General features: G+C 46.2%; 1 protein-coding gene across 1 annotated transcript in view; it reads right to left on the reverse strand.

The window, feature by feature from the left end:
- The window catches only part of plxdc2b (plexin domain containing 2b), a 57,098-nt gene that overhangs the window by 29,639 nt on the left and 12,922 nt on the right, over nt 1-14,537 (reverse strand). Inside the window, exon 2 of the mRNA XM_067251843.1 lies at nt 4,373-4,605. Within this exon, the coding sequence (XP_067107944.1) occupies nt 4,373-4,605 (233 nt within the window). The remainder of the gene's footprint in view (nt 1-4,372; nt 4,606-14,537) is intronic.

Genomic DNA, 14,537 nt, shown 5'->3' on the forward strand with positions numbered 1-14,537 from the left:
TTGTAAAGAGAGTTGACACAACCTCACACCGGCGGATACGTTTCCTGCTAATCAGCACAAGATGTTTGGGCTTATTTGGGGAAAATCTATGGGGACAGTAACCTTGTGGAGGTGAGAGGGGGCAAGATGGCTGGAGTCTTCCCAGATGACCCTCCTCTTCCCTGTTGCAGGGTGATCAGGGAGGTGGGCAGGCTGTGTCTATGAGGGATGCCAGAGATGTCTGCGGGGAGCCAGAGACTATTGACAGGCAAACAGACTATGGAATGAAAGATGAATGGATGGATGGAAACTGGAAGGGGACAGGGAGAGGGAAGTGGGATTTCAAGTCTGTCAGTCAAATGTGAATGTGTTTCCCAGTCTGTCAGCTCTTTATAGTGTTGAGGGGGAGAGGAAAATACCCTACTGCCAATAACAGTTTGGAACACGCACACACAAACGCTGAAAACAATTTGATTTCTCTGTACGTTTCAGAATACCGTAGGCGCTATGAGGAGAAAACACACATGCTGTGTGAATTCAAATTCAATTCACAAAACAATCTCAAATTCGCTTTCCAATTTATGTTTGAGACATTTACTCTGGATGCTGCATCAATATTGCATGAGGGTGACACCTCAATATCTCTCTGCCAATGTGTTTTCATTTCTGAATAGATCTGTCATGTCTGGGAGATTCTGCCAAGCAGATTTATTGCCAAGCGCTTGGATGGTGAGTAGCATCTGCAAAAGTGAAGAAAATGTGATGTTCAGAAACATTTGCAAGCCTTTTGTTATGGGTGATGTCGGTTATCTGTTTCTTAACCTAACAAACCCTTCATTGTAATGGAAATGTCCTTCAAGATAGTGCAGTGTCCACCGCAGTGCAGTTAACCGTGTGTTTACAACACAGGAGCCAATGAGATGACCAATATTTTAACCTCTCCCTCAAATGTACAATAGACGACAAACAGAGCTCAGAAATATGAAATCAAAGTCTGCCAGCGTTCCTGCCAGGCTGTCTCTATCTCTTCCCACGTACACTAAATCAGGCTATGGCTGGAACACACCCGTGCTAAAAGGAAGTCGTAACTCAAGCGTGGCGTTTTCCCATCGGCTGGTTATATCTATGATCCATTATTCATCGCCTGGCTCGTACCCCTGCCTGTTGGTGCCATGTTGTGATTGGTGGTGGTGGTGGCGTGTGGTGCAGCCCAACTACCATGGTGCTGAGCTGAGATACTGTGTGCTGTTTGGCTAGCGACCACACACCAAGGCCTGGACCTCTTTGATCCCAGACATGAAACGTGCAGATAACAAACAGAACCGAGGTCAATATGAAAGCTTGAAATGCCCTTTCTGTTTTAAGGATAGCCTACTGCTATCCTGCCTTGTGCTTTTTTTATGCAACTGTGGCCTTAGTAGTGAGAGATATTCACACAAAGAGAGACAAAACAAGAGATGTGGGAGAAGTCAGGAAGAGAATGCTGGATCAAATCAGATTTTCCTTTTCAGATACACCAAGGACGCTTGCCTTCACCAGCCCTTATAGCTGTGTTGTTCATGGCTGCAGGTCTCACTCCTCATATAAACATTTGAACATTCTGGTAGCTTCTAGTACATACCAGAGGACACGCACTAGAGCGTCTATGAGACATGGCTCTCTGCAAAGAAGCACTGATGTACTGAGCAGCGAAACCTCAGCAGAGTATAGTGAGCCCATCTGGAGAAGACACAAGCAATACACTTTGGCTTACCCGTCAGTCTGACATATAACACACATCTCTGTTGGGGACACATCTCTCTATCTCTCGGGAAATCTTTAAATGAACATTATACACTAATCCCTGGATACAAAAGGAAAATGCTGATTCATATTCACTCATTCTGAATATAAAATAAGTCTATGAACAAACAATAAAAGGAAATGAACTGAAGGAATGAGAGTTACCCAACCTACAAAATTATTCCTCCGTCTTTGTCTCACAGTATACACATGGAGAATGTAATAATGTACAAGCTCCCCTGGGACAGAGAGAGAAAGAGAGGGGAGATCATGTGTGCGTCTGTGTGTGTGTGTATTGTACAGACCTGAGCAGGCATCAAATAGCAACACTTCATCACAGATCTCTCCCTCCTGCCTACATCAAAGCTAACTGTGCTAACAGAGGCACTGACATGAGAACAGAGCAGAGCTGTCTCTTTCTGCTACTCTTTCCCAAGCACACAAATAAAACCCCAAGTATTCCTGGTACTGAGAAAAAAATGCATCCACAAACTGACAAATTGTTGTACCAGATAGTACACTTTTGAAGCACTGTGTGAACAAATAGGACCATTCCTGTAAAGGAAAAGCAGATTTGTGTTCCTTGAGGGTCTAGAAGGTTGTTTATAGTTTATGTAGAAGTCTTTATAGGACTGGCCTTCACGTGTGTAGTTTCTCAGCAAGATGACAGAAACCTCTAATCAACATCAATATATCCTAGAGGAGTTATGTGTTTGCTGTCTTCGGAAAAAGTGTGAGGAATTCAACATGTCAAGGCATCCTCTGAACACAACTCAGGCTCCAGTAAATGCATCTACAACACAAAAGGCCTTGCCACTGCTACCACAAAGTATGATAATGACGATAAGCTCACACACACTTACACAACAGTTAGAAGACTTCATCAGGACCACAGTGCCAGGGTTTTTTATCCTGGATCCTGGGAAACGTTCCAGTGACTCATACCGCTGGGCGTCACAGAGTCTGCTCTTGTATGCATGTTTGTTATGATCCCAAAGTTGATTAAGATAGAGAAGAGTTGGGACACTGCTGTTCTGGCACCATCTAGCCCAAACACGGTAGCTAGTCCAGGTTGTGTGAACAGAGAGGCCGAGACAGATACATGTGGGTGCTGTACGGGAAACGTGTGGCACATGCCAGTTTGGGAGGGTGCCAAAACTGAACTGCAGTTAGGCAATGATGCAGCCTTGGCTCATTAGTGAGCCAAGAGTTCCATCTTCTGTCCCTTTACCCTCTTGATCGAACATTCATCCCCTTCTTCTCATTACCTGGCATCTGCTCCCATCTTACCTTTGTTCTTCAACCCCACTCCCTTCCACCAACCCCGCCACCACCCTCCTCCTTCCTCTCTTCACCCTCCTCAGCCTTGCAGCGAACAGACGTTCATTAGAGTTACATCCAGGTGCTGGGTTGGAGGTGTCAGTTTGCCATCTCACAAGATCTCACCCATAGCTCTGAGGACGCGAGTGGGATGTCAGAGGCATCAGAAAGCCACTATGGCGGCCATGTTAGAACGAGGACGGTGGACAAGACAATCAGGTTGATAGAGGGGGGGATAGGCTACTGCCAGGAAAAAATTATAGGGCATTTTGTGCTAAAAGCCCCAGTATCCCACCCAACAAAAACAAATGACCTCGGGATAAAAACATTTTGAAAAGAAGCGAGAAGGGTGCATGTGCTTGTGTGTGTTGTGTGTGTGTTGTGTGTGTGTGATGTGTGTAATCAAAGCATCCTTCACCAGCAACAAAGCTGCAAACATAGGATGATTACAAGGCAGAGGGAGACTTAACAAGCTGTCTGGCAACCTCGGCCACCATCATTACCACACAGCGCCATGAGCGTCAGGCTCAGTATAATAACAGCAGACCCTGGGCCCGGCCTTTCAATCACATGGACAAGCCCAGCAGTTAATCTGTCCTGGATCTGTTGGCCTTTTGACTTGGAGGGTATTCATTTCCTGGCCCTGAATATGTCCCTGTCTAAATGTGTTAAAGTGTGTGTGAGTGTGTGTGTGTGTGTGTTTTTTCAATCTCTTTTTGAAGGATTTTTTATATGATTCTGTCTCCCAGTCCACGAGTAAATGAGTGCCTAGGAAGTTTGCTCCTAATTTGACACTCATATATCCTGGATATACCGTCTAGTCCTGTTTCTTATTACCCACACCTACAGAGCTCTGTTCTGGAGTCAGGTGTCAGGTGGCTGAGCGGTGAGGGAGTCGGGCTAGTAATCTGAAGGTCGCCAGTTCGCTTCCCGGCTGTGCCAAATGACGTTGTGTCCTTGGGCAAGGGACTTCACCCTACTTGCCTCGGGGAGAATGTCCCTGTACTTACTGTAAGTCGCTCTGGATAAGAGCGTCTGCTAAATGACTAAATGTAAATGTAAATGTTCTGGAGAAGTATGTACTCCTCACAAAGTTTCTGGAGAGATCTTCACTCCTCAACAAGTTTCTGGAGAGAGCAATGCTTCTCACAGACGTTCTGGAGAGTTCTCCACTCCATAAAGAGGTTCTGGAGAGATCTGCGCTTCTCAAATAGGTTCTGAAGTAATCTACACTCCTCAGATAAATCTTTCTCTGGATGAGAGTAAGGCGATGTGCTAAAGTATAGCCTACCTCTATCTGGGAGCTGTTGTCTGTTTCTTGGGCTGAGAGCAGACCAGGGAAGGCATCTGGCAGATCCAGGTCTTGGTCCGGCTCGGGGTCCTGGTCCTGGCTGGCCCTGTTACTGTCCATGTTGCGCGGTTCTGGGGATAGCCACCTCCGCCACCTGTGGCTGTAAAGCTTCACGTCCACTGCCACATCCTTGTCCGCCAGCGACAGCCCTTGCACATAGTCATAGGAGACCCCTAGGAAGCACAGAAAGGATGATTAGGGGTCTGTCACTATTTACTAACCTGTAGAGCAGTTTACTGGTATACAACTTCGTTTGAATGGACATAGAGAAGATCCATTACATCATCAGGATGATGGTGAATTACTTCTAGTTAGGAGACCCCAAGCAGGAAATCATTATGCCAGGATTAAAATCACATTCCGGTGAGAACAATAAGTATTTTTATTGGTGCAATATCGCTGCACAATCAATGTGGTTCACCAGCCAATGCATCCTTAACTGTTCTACCCTGTTTATGTAGACCAATTGACATCAGGATAATTTGGGCTGCTGTATTGTTGTTCACCAGTGAGAGATTGCACTCTAGTAATTACAGAAAACAATCTTTCACAGTCAATAAGGCAGTGGTCCAGATATGGAAGCTGCCTTGGGTTGCACCATTAATCTGCTGATTAACTCATAATTCACCATTAGAGGACAACTCTCGCACCCTTGGAGATAAATATCCCTTTGGCTTAAACAGATGGCTGTTTTAGTAGTCTTCACACACACACACACACACACACACACACACACACACACACACACACCAACATCAGTGGTCGACCCCTTTGCTCGTCCCTGTCTCCAAGATTAAAAAGCTGTGACCAATAATGAGACACCGCTCTATTGGAATAAAAAGCAGACAGCTGACTGACAGCTTGGTAATGAGCAGTCCTTGTGTTGCTACAGGGTAGAGTGAGAATGAGGAAGACCCTCACAAGAGACACAGCCCCACTGGTAATGCTCTTTATTCTACATCTATAGGAAGACCTCCAGGACCCCTCTTCCTGAGGGGACCCCCGGGTTCCCAGACTCCCAGTCCCCGGACTCTAACCCTGGATGACGTGATCCCTGGGGCTGACAGTTAACAACCATCCATGTCATCTCAGCTATGCTAATGCAGCTGGCTTGTACACAACACTGTGTTTGTCAGCTTTCTTTGTTCTATGATAGAAGACCAGTGCCTGGGTTTTAATTAAAAGCGGGCTTTGTCTCCGTCGAGCTTTCCTGTTGTCTTGTTCATTAGCCCTCAGCTCTCCCTCCTTCCATCTTACGATCTTTCTTTCCCTCTCTTCCTCTCACTTGCTTTCTCACCTACAGCCGCCCAATCTCTGCTGGACACGGCTCTGTGTTTCTTATGAGACAGGCGGGACTCGGGAGGGAGGGAGGGAGGAGGTCAGAGTGAAAGGGAGGGGAGAAGGAGGAGGTGAGAGTGAAGGGGAGGGGAGAAAGAGGAGGTGAGAGTAAAAGGGAGGGGAGAATTAAGAGGTGAGAGTGGAGTGGAGGGATTTAAGATGCTAATGCGCCCAAAGTGGAAGCTGACAGATTCACTTTATAATGAGTATCTGTGGAGCAAACAGCACTGAGACCAGTCCCTGCACAGAGAGACCACACACACACATGCAGAGAATGCTCAATTATCTTACACAGAATGTGCTTCTGGGTGCAAGTACATTTACATAAGAGCCAAAGAGCACAGGACAAAACAGGGTTCATAAGTTAGAGACATCCAGAACCTTATCTACATAAAACAAGTGTACATCTCTGGCTCAGAGATTTTTTTTACAATTTCTCCTGAGAAGGACATCATCAAGATAACATAATAAATATCTAAACACGCCAACACATATGGCTCACTCTTCTATGAAGTGCCAACCCCAGTGTCAGGCCCTCTTATTAGGCAGTCAGAACAGACAGCTCTGTTTAGAGGACGTACTGCTGTGGTAGGTGGCTAATTACTATGCAGATCCCAATCTTGTTGTTGTTGTTAGGGTGTCTTATACAGCTCCTGAAGCCAAGCATTTATTTAACTCTCTCTCTTTCTTTTTCCCTCCCCAACTACCTTCCCTTCTTGCCTCATCAACTTCTGGTCATTGGTTGAGTTATGTCTATCAGGTCACTGCAGCCTTGGATGGTTTGCATCAACAGCCACAGTACATTTCCTTCCATGGGGAACCTCGATTACCAATCTCCTGTTCCACTCCAAAATACATTTGCTTTTATCCCAACACATATGCTAGAGAGTAGTCAAAAACAGGACATATCAAGATACACCATGGCTGGAAAAAACAAAGACTGAAAGCTAGTGCTTTTCCCAGCATTCCTCTGTGAATGGCCACGATGAGTCAACAATTTTTAAGCTGCACCTGCGTTGGGAACTCTCTCTTTCTCCTGTCACTGTAGGTCACCTCTCTGATTCAGGAAGAATGAACCCTCTCATTGGCTGGGGGGAGTCTACGCTCTCTGTGAGGTGTTACAGAAAGCACTGTGCAGGGACCCCTGAGGAACACCTAAATGAAGCTCCCAGCAGGACGAGGCTTCTCCCTGCATGTGTGTGTTCCCTTGCTTTTGTGTGACAGGAAATCTCCCCCCCCCCCCCCCCCCGGTTCCCCCCTTCTCTCCTTCTGAATACCCAGCATGCCTTCTCACTGACTCTCCCCCCAGGCCACTCCGCTTGCTTGACCCACGCCTGTCCGCGCCACAAAGCCCAAGGCTGCAGCAGGACTGTAACCTGGTCACACTTAGACCTTGTAGGGACACTGAGAAGGTCGTGAAATCACAAAGTAAAGGTGCAGACTGCACTCCTTCCTTATCTTTTCTCCCACTCTGTAGTCAGAGGTTTGGATCCTCTTTTCTCTGGCTGTCTACCTGACTCAATGCCCCTGACAGGCCATTTCCGCACATCAGGTCCACACTAGAGAATACTGGTATGTGTGTATTATAGCTGTGTTGTTGTGCTACAGTGTGTACGTTTGTCTGCTTCCATACAAGTTTGAGAGAGTGTGGTCATGCTTTGAGGTAGGATGAGGCTGGAACGAAGTCTTTCTGGCACAGAGGGTTTGCTGCGGTTGTCTGCACAACCTCTCACTCCTTGCTCCTTGGCTGTCACAGGGGACTTTCTCACCCTCCATAGAAAGCTGTTTCATCAGGGTGCCAGAACCCCTGCCAAGCACCCTGGAGAGTGGAGGCACCTCTCTCACTGGGGCCAAGAGGGGCCAACAAGGGCTAAACATGGCCCCTGAATGCCATGGAAGGGAGAAACACACAGTACTGCAGCTGTAGCCCTAGGGTTGAAGAGATCCCTGCCCCTGAGATAGAGCCAACTATGCTCTTTGTCGCTACTCAGGTGAGACTATGATTCTCTGTGTGAGGTAGCAGGCACAAATGTGATGTCACATCCTCCAAAGACAGAAAAATGCATCTGGAGAATTGTAGGACGCCTGATTAGACATACACCATTATTGAGTGCCGGAAGATTTTTCACAGATCCTACAAAAACACTAAATTGCAGTTATTTCTCATCAGTCTGAGTTGTTTTCATCGTTAGCACTGATTCAGGGGGAGGGGCTATCCTGGTTGAATTCTCCAGCTGGGAGCCTGGGAAATGTCAGCAAATAACTCAGCCCTGAGCACCACTTTACATGCACAGCCACAGAAGATGATGTGGAAAGCAAATGGCACCACTAAACGACGTTCCTACTCTCTCCTTTCTCTCTTCCCTCTTTCCCTTCTCTCTTTTTTAATGTCTGCGTGCTCTATAGGGGAGCCATCACTACATCACGTGCCAGGGGTTTTCAAAGCCCAGCTGGCTTATTATTGTTAACTAATCTCCTGTAAAAGTGTAAACTTGGCCTCTATGGTAGAGGTCAAAGACAGACAGAGAGAGCGACTGGATTAGGACAGAGTGTCGACAGAGAGTCGGAGAAAGAAAGAAAAACAATTCAGAGCTTTACAAGAGCTCCACTGTATATGTCCAAGGGAAGGTGGAGTGAGGGGGAGAAGAGAGTGTTGCAGAACTTTCACAGGATGAATATTCCTCTGTGTGTTTGGGCTCTGTGCTGTCCTGCTACTCCTACAGGGATTCATGTGTGTGTGGAGTCTCAGGGTATTGATTCATAGGGAGCAATGCTTCAGACTAACAGATCGATGAAACACAGCAGGCAAACCAACATGGCGACCACACAACAAGCAACACAATGTTACAGGGCAGAAGGACCTATTAACACAGATGATTAATTAAGGAACACAGAGTGATTGATTGTTGTCTAGTTGAGAGAAGTTAAAAGAAAGACACCAGTCATCTATTATGGTCGACCCTGCGTATGAGAGAAGACCTCAGATTGTATTTGATGTTGGCCAGATGACTCCAACAGACAAAGTGCTCTCTCTCTCTCTCTCTCTCTCTCTCTCTCTCTCTCTCTCTCTCTCTCTCTCTCTCTCTCTCTCTCTCTCTCTCTCTCTCTCTCTCTCTATCTCTCTCACATCCAAGCGGAAATTAAGCCCTCAGGGCCTATGGGGTCATCCAAGTGCAAGTGGATGAGCCCTGAGGGTGAGAGGAAGGGTGGCAGAGGGGAAAGGGAGACTGGAGAACTCTCTCAGGGTGTTTAGCCACGACACACCTCACAAGTGTGAGACCGCTTGGCCAACCTGGAGACTGAGAATGATGTGTTACTAAAGAGTTTCCAGTGCAGATGGCAGCTGCTGCCAGGATCGGCTCTCAGATCAGCTATAAGATGACAGATGAGGCAGGAGATCTATGGCAGCGCAGTGAGAGGCTGACTGCAGGTCTGCTAACACCTTCCTGTTCGCTCTGAGGTGATACGGCGACCAGGCTGGGACTGCTGTGCAATTAATGAAACAAGCACCATGAATCAAGTCAATAATGTTACTTTGGCCCACTGTGATTAATCAGTTGGATAATTCTAGCATCAGCCCTCTGAAAGGATAATCCTTTCTTATTGGTGCTTTATTAAACACGTAAATGCTGTGTTGTAGACTGATACTGCAGGCTAACATTAAACATACACAGAGGCCCAACCGTCTCTTTAGGAGAACCTCCCAAAAGTACGGGAACTATCATTAACAGGAAGAAAGTGTGCCTCTCCGACCTGCTCCAGCACGCTCCTCTGCTGCGGTTGTCTGCATTAAAACCCAGGCTGTTATTATAGTTCCAGGTGAACTCAATGACACGACTACAGGAGAGACAGCACCTATCCAGACGAGACAGACAGAAGACAGGGTAGTGGGCTACAGATCGATGCAAACACACACAAACACACACAAACACCCAGAACGCACTCGTGTTCTATATCCCTGTGGAAGGAGTTTAGGGTATTACTGGGGATGTTCTGGCTGAAATCTTCACTGTACTGTCAAAACAGTGTAGGCCAGGGATATAACACACTCCCACAGAATGAAAATCAACCTCCCTCCCTCCCCTTCACTCTCCCTCCCTCTCACTACCCATCCCTAGTATTGCTAGCTGTCATGCTCCACACTATTACTCTAGACATTGTATTTAGCCAAAAATTAGTCCCATCTCTCCAAATGAAGGCAAGCAAGACTGTGTATCCCTGGCATCTGCAGATGTACGAGCCAAGACTGCAAACAGGGAAATGCAAATGGATGCTTCGGGTAGTCGACAATTTGTCCATTCCTATGTCACGTTAACCCAAAAGGACACATTTGCACTTTGTATTTCCCAATATGTAGACAAATTCAACACACTGGTGGTACATTACACACAAGATGATTCATTGGTCCAGAATACCTTGCCGTCTGGAAGAAGGGAGTAAGACAGTTATCTTTGCCATCCTCTGACGCTGTCCTGTTACCCCCCCCCCCCTCCCTCCCCCAAGAAAATGAGGTGTGAAAAAGGGCCATAAATAAAAAACAATCTCCTTTGCTTTCAAAGTGTTAATTACATTCTGCATGGAAGCCAGAGGAAGGGAAGGGGTGGTGGTGGGGGGGGGGGGGGTGGTAATTAGATAGAGACTAATGTTGTGTTCAAGCTCTGCCCTCGAGAAATCCTGACCAGATGAAGAGAGATGGGGAGAGAGGGATGTACATATGAGGAGGGGAGGGGAGACTGGAGAAGAGAGAGGAGACAAGACAGGGAGTAAGAGAGAAAGGAGAAGGAATTAGTTCCAGGTCCAGATTACAGTGAATCTCCGCAAATATATCTATCTATCTATCTATCTATCTATCTATCTATCTAAACATTTACATCGACACACTTCAATTGTCTAAAAGCTGAGTAAATGTAGACTGGGCCTTGTAAAAAGTGAACTTTCCACTTTTCTTTGACGAACATGTCAAAAACACAACACAAACAATCAAAATAAATCGACATTTGTGATCCTTAATCTCAAGCACGTGATAAACGGCCTAAAACACAGGGTCTCAAGCCCGGGGAGAAACCACAGAGCGTCTTCTGTCCCCACACGGCTTTCTGCATGTCATCATCAGTTCAAAAGCTGGTGACACAGGACACCCAAGAAGGAAGATAGAGTTGGATAGCAAAGAAAAGTGTGTGGTACAGTCCTCTGCACTGGCTGAATGACAAAGAGCCTAAGACATTCTGGATTTCAGACAGGGGTTGAGGGGGGGAATGGGGAAAGAACGAAGGGGAGAAGGTGTGTCTTATATTTCAGGATTTTGGGTGACCGAGTACAGGACACAGGTCTGCTTATCATTCCACAGTGAGACAGAAGAACAGCTCATCCAGTCTAGAAGCCTGGTCGAATTCCACCAAAAGATAGAAGGACCTACTGTACAGAACCATGTTCTCTCATCACCTGCAGGAGGTCCAAAGGAACAGTAAACACAGTGATAGTCGTTGTACTGTAACTCACTGCATATGTTAAGGTCTTTTCTTATGAAAGCACAGCTCTAGTACACTGCATATCTCATCTGAGCTGGCTCTTTCATCTCTGTGTTCCACTGTCTTTAGAAAACTTGCTTAGTCGAGCCTAAAATTGGAAATGGGCAGTCAGAGCCACTGAGCCTCTCAATGGTCTGGGTTTAGAGGCACAAAAGCCCAGATCCACTCCGACACACCGCTGCATAGAAATCAGCTTGTTTGTGTGTGTCGGTGTGAATCAGTACAGTATGAGTTTCAAAAGCATTCATGTAATTTTTTCTTTTAACTTTTATAGCTGTATGGCGTAAACATGATTACAAGCTCTAATGGATGACATTTTCTCTACGGTGTGCTCAAAGGGCCGATCTACAGCTACCTCATCAACATGGACAGTTTGGCCAACATGAATGCCTGGCTGAACACTGTGTGAATCTATTTTTTATTTCATCGGCAAAGAATGACCCATGAACAGATGATTTCTAAGCCAGTAGCCCTCCAACTGGAGATTGATTTAGACTATGGTACATCCCTGAGGCGCATGTGTGTGCTTGAATGTGTATCTGGAGATTGATTGAGCGAGTGTGTGAGAGGTCCAGAGAAAACCCTGTGGCCTGACCTCATCCTAATCCTTCAGCATCAGGGAGCCTCTCACCACTGTCCACACCAGAGCCTGAAAACGCTCACCCGCCATACACACATACACTCACTGCTTTCCCTGCAGAAGATTAACACTACGGCGCCAAACAGGTGAGTCCAGTTCTATCATGATCAATCATCTTCCATGTTAGGAGCCTCATATGACTTTGGACCTGTGAATATACTGTGCCATGAGTAAGATGCAAAGTCTGAACAGCAGAGCAAATATAGCTTTACTAAAACCAGTTCAATGTCACAGTTGTCTTCTCTCCATCTGCTGTTTTCTGCCATCTGTGTGTTCACCCTCCACAATGCCTCCAATAAAGCTTCTTGTTCTGTCGTCTCTGCAGCACGGGGAACAGCAGATAGTCTTTAATGAGACTGCCGCCATCAGTAAGCCTCCCAGTTTACAGGAGCAAACACAGAGACATCCATGTACAGAGAGAGAGCGAGAGAAACAGAGAGAGTGAGACAAATACACACAGAGAGAGACATAGGACAGACACAGAGAGACAGAGATAACACCAGCCTCTCAGCCAGCAGAGAGAAGGATCTTGGGACCAACCTGGGACTACCACTCAGAAATGATCTGCCTGCATGAACCCATGGTGGCATCCCGCTCCTTCTCTTCCTCTTTCACTTTACAGCTAATACCTAACTGATTATTTGTAGAAGATTATTTGTAGCTTTAACCTCTGTGACTGGGTGCTACCGGTATTCATCAATAGCCAAGCTCGGTCCACATTCGAGTTTGAGATTACTCATCACAGCTTTAATAAGGATGACTAATAAATGTTGATCACAACACCAATTCTCTTTAGCAGTGTGTGACTTCATCCACCCTCTGGATATCAGCATTGGTCACAGCTCATGGAAACACCTAGTCCCTCACTGGAAACATGACATGATGATGAAGTACTGCAAAAGACTCATCAGTGGATGGCTGTTTTATTATGTAGTCGACTACAAACCACTTTTGATGTGTTTATGTGTCGAAAGTCATCTTATCTTGGTGTAGCATAGCGTCAGAGAAAGGAAGTATACCGACACTTTCCTTCCACACGGAGAACACAGGAAATGGGTTCCTGTCCATATTTGCATAGTTCGATTGTATCGCACATTGATTACCTCGTGAATCCTTCCTCTCTGTGCGAGGAAAGGTTAATTAAGCTGCACTAGTGTTCTCCGCTCACGGAATAAAATGCTCTCCTCTTTCCCGCCTGTCTGTCAACTGACAAGCTTTCAATAGAGAGTGTCGGAACTAATTGAGCAGACGCTTAATAAAAGTGTAACCCTCATCCAGACAATTGAATTAATGATCTAAAAAATATTAACTTTCACACACTTTTCCACTCTTCGCGGAAAGGAAAAAAAGCCACATCAAATTACGCGGAACAAATTCATTTGGGTTTACTAAACAAAGCTGTGAGAGATGCTTTCCAGAAGAGATGCAGTTTGTGAAATAACATCTCCTCAGAGATTGCAGTAAGTTGTCATGATCTCTCTCTCTCTCTCTCTCTCTCTCTCTCTCTCTCTCTCTCTCTCTCTCTCTCTCTCTCTCTCTCTCTCTCTCTCTCTCTCTCTCTCTCTCTCTCTCTCTCTCTCTCTCTCTCTCTCTCTCTCTCTCTCTCTCTCTCTCTCTCTCTCTCTCTCTCTCTCTCTCTCTCTCTCTCTCTCTCTCTCTCTCTCTCTCTCTCTCTCTCTCTCTCTCTCTCTACACAAGTCCCATAGAGTAAAACCTCTAAAAAAACAGTCCCACAATGATGACATCACATCACAGGGACACTGACAAGGGTGAAGAAGGACAACAATCCTGCTTGTAAGTTGTAACGTGATGACTCCAGCAAAAGACGAGACATTCAGCAGTGTTGACATGTACCCCTCCCCCTTGCATGTCAGTGTTGACAGGCGTCTGCCTGACGGAGGGATATCATTTGCCACACCCACATCGCCTCACTCTGAATCACATCTCCAGGACCTTCATACACTCCACTCCAATTAAATGTACTTCAATAAAAGTTGGATTGTTCTCATTTTTTGGAGAGTTGACTGTAGGCAGCATCCCCTTAATAACAGAATTGATCTCCTCCAAACATGTGTTAGACTTCTTGCTGTAAGGAACGACAGTCTATTAGAGGGATGGAGCAGTTTGTCTCACAGCTAGTGAGCGAAGTTGCACTGGTGGCTAGAACTGTGTGGGACTGGCCAGTGGAAACACAGGACCAGAACGGTTTCAAAATTCCTTCTGTGCCCATAACATCCTTCTGGTCATTCTGCTTGCTCCTCTCTTCTTATCTTTCTGTTTTTCAAGAGATGCTGGGAAGGTAGTTGCCTTCTCTCTTGGTGATGAATGCAGGGGGATGGAAGATACTCAGTTCCTCCAGTAGAAAAATGGATGGTCCATGGACTCTCAGCCTCTTTGCACCCCGACCACCATCATTTTCCAGCCCCAGATGTCTAATGAGTGTGTGTGCCACATTGGTGCCTCTCTGCTAAGCACTCTGCCATCGCTACTTGGCCCACAGCACATACATGGATGCCAGTCCCGAAAGGAGGGAGACCACACAAAACAAGATGAGAGAACATTTAATACAGAAAAACAGGGTTTCAGAAACAATGTGAGG

Source organism: Osmerus mordax, chromosome 15, assembly GCF_038355195.1.
Source record: "Osmerus mordax isolate fOsmMor3 chromosome 15, fOsmMor3.pri, whole genome shotgun sequence".
Classification (NCBI taxonomy): domain Eukaryota; kingdom Metazoa; phylum Chordata; class Actinopteri; order Osmeriformes; family Osmeridae; genus Osmerus; species Osmerus mordax.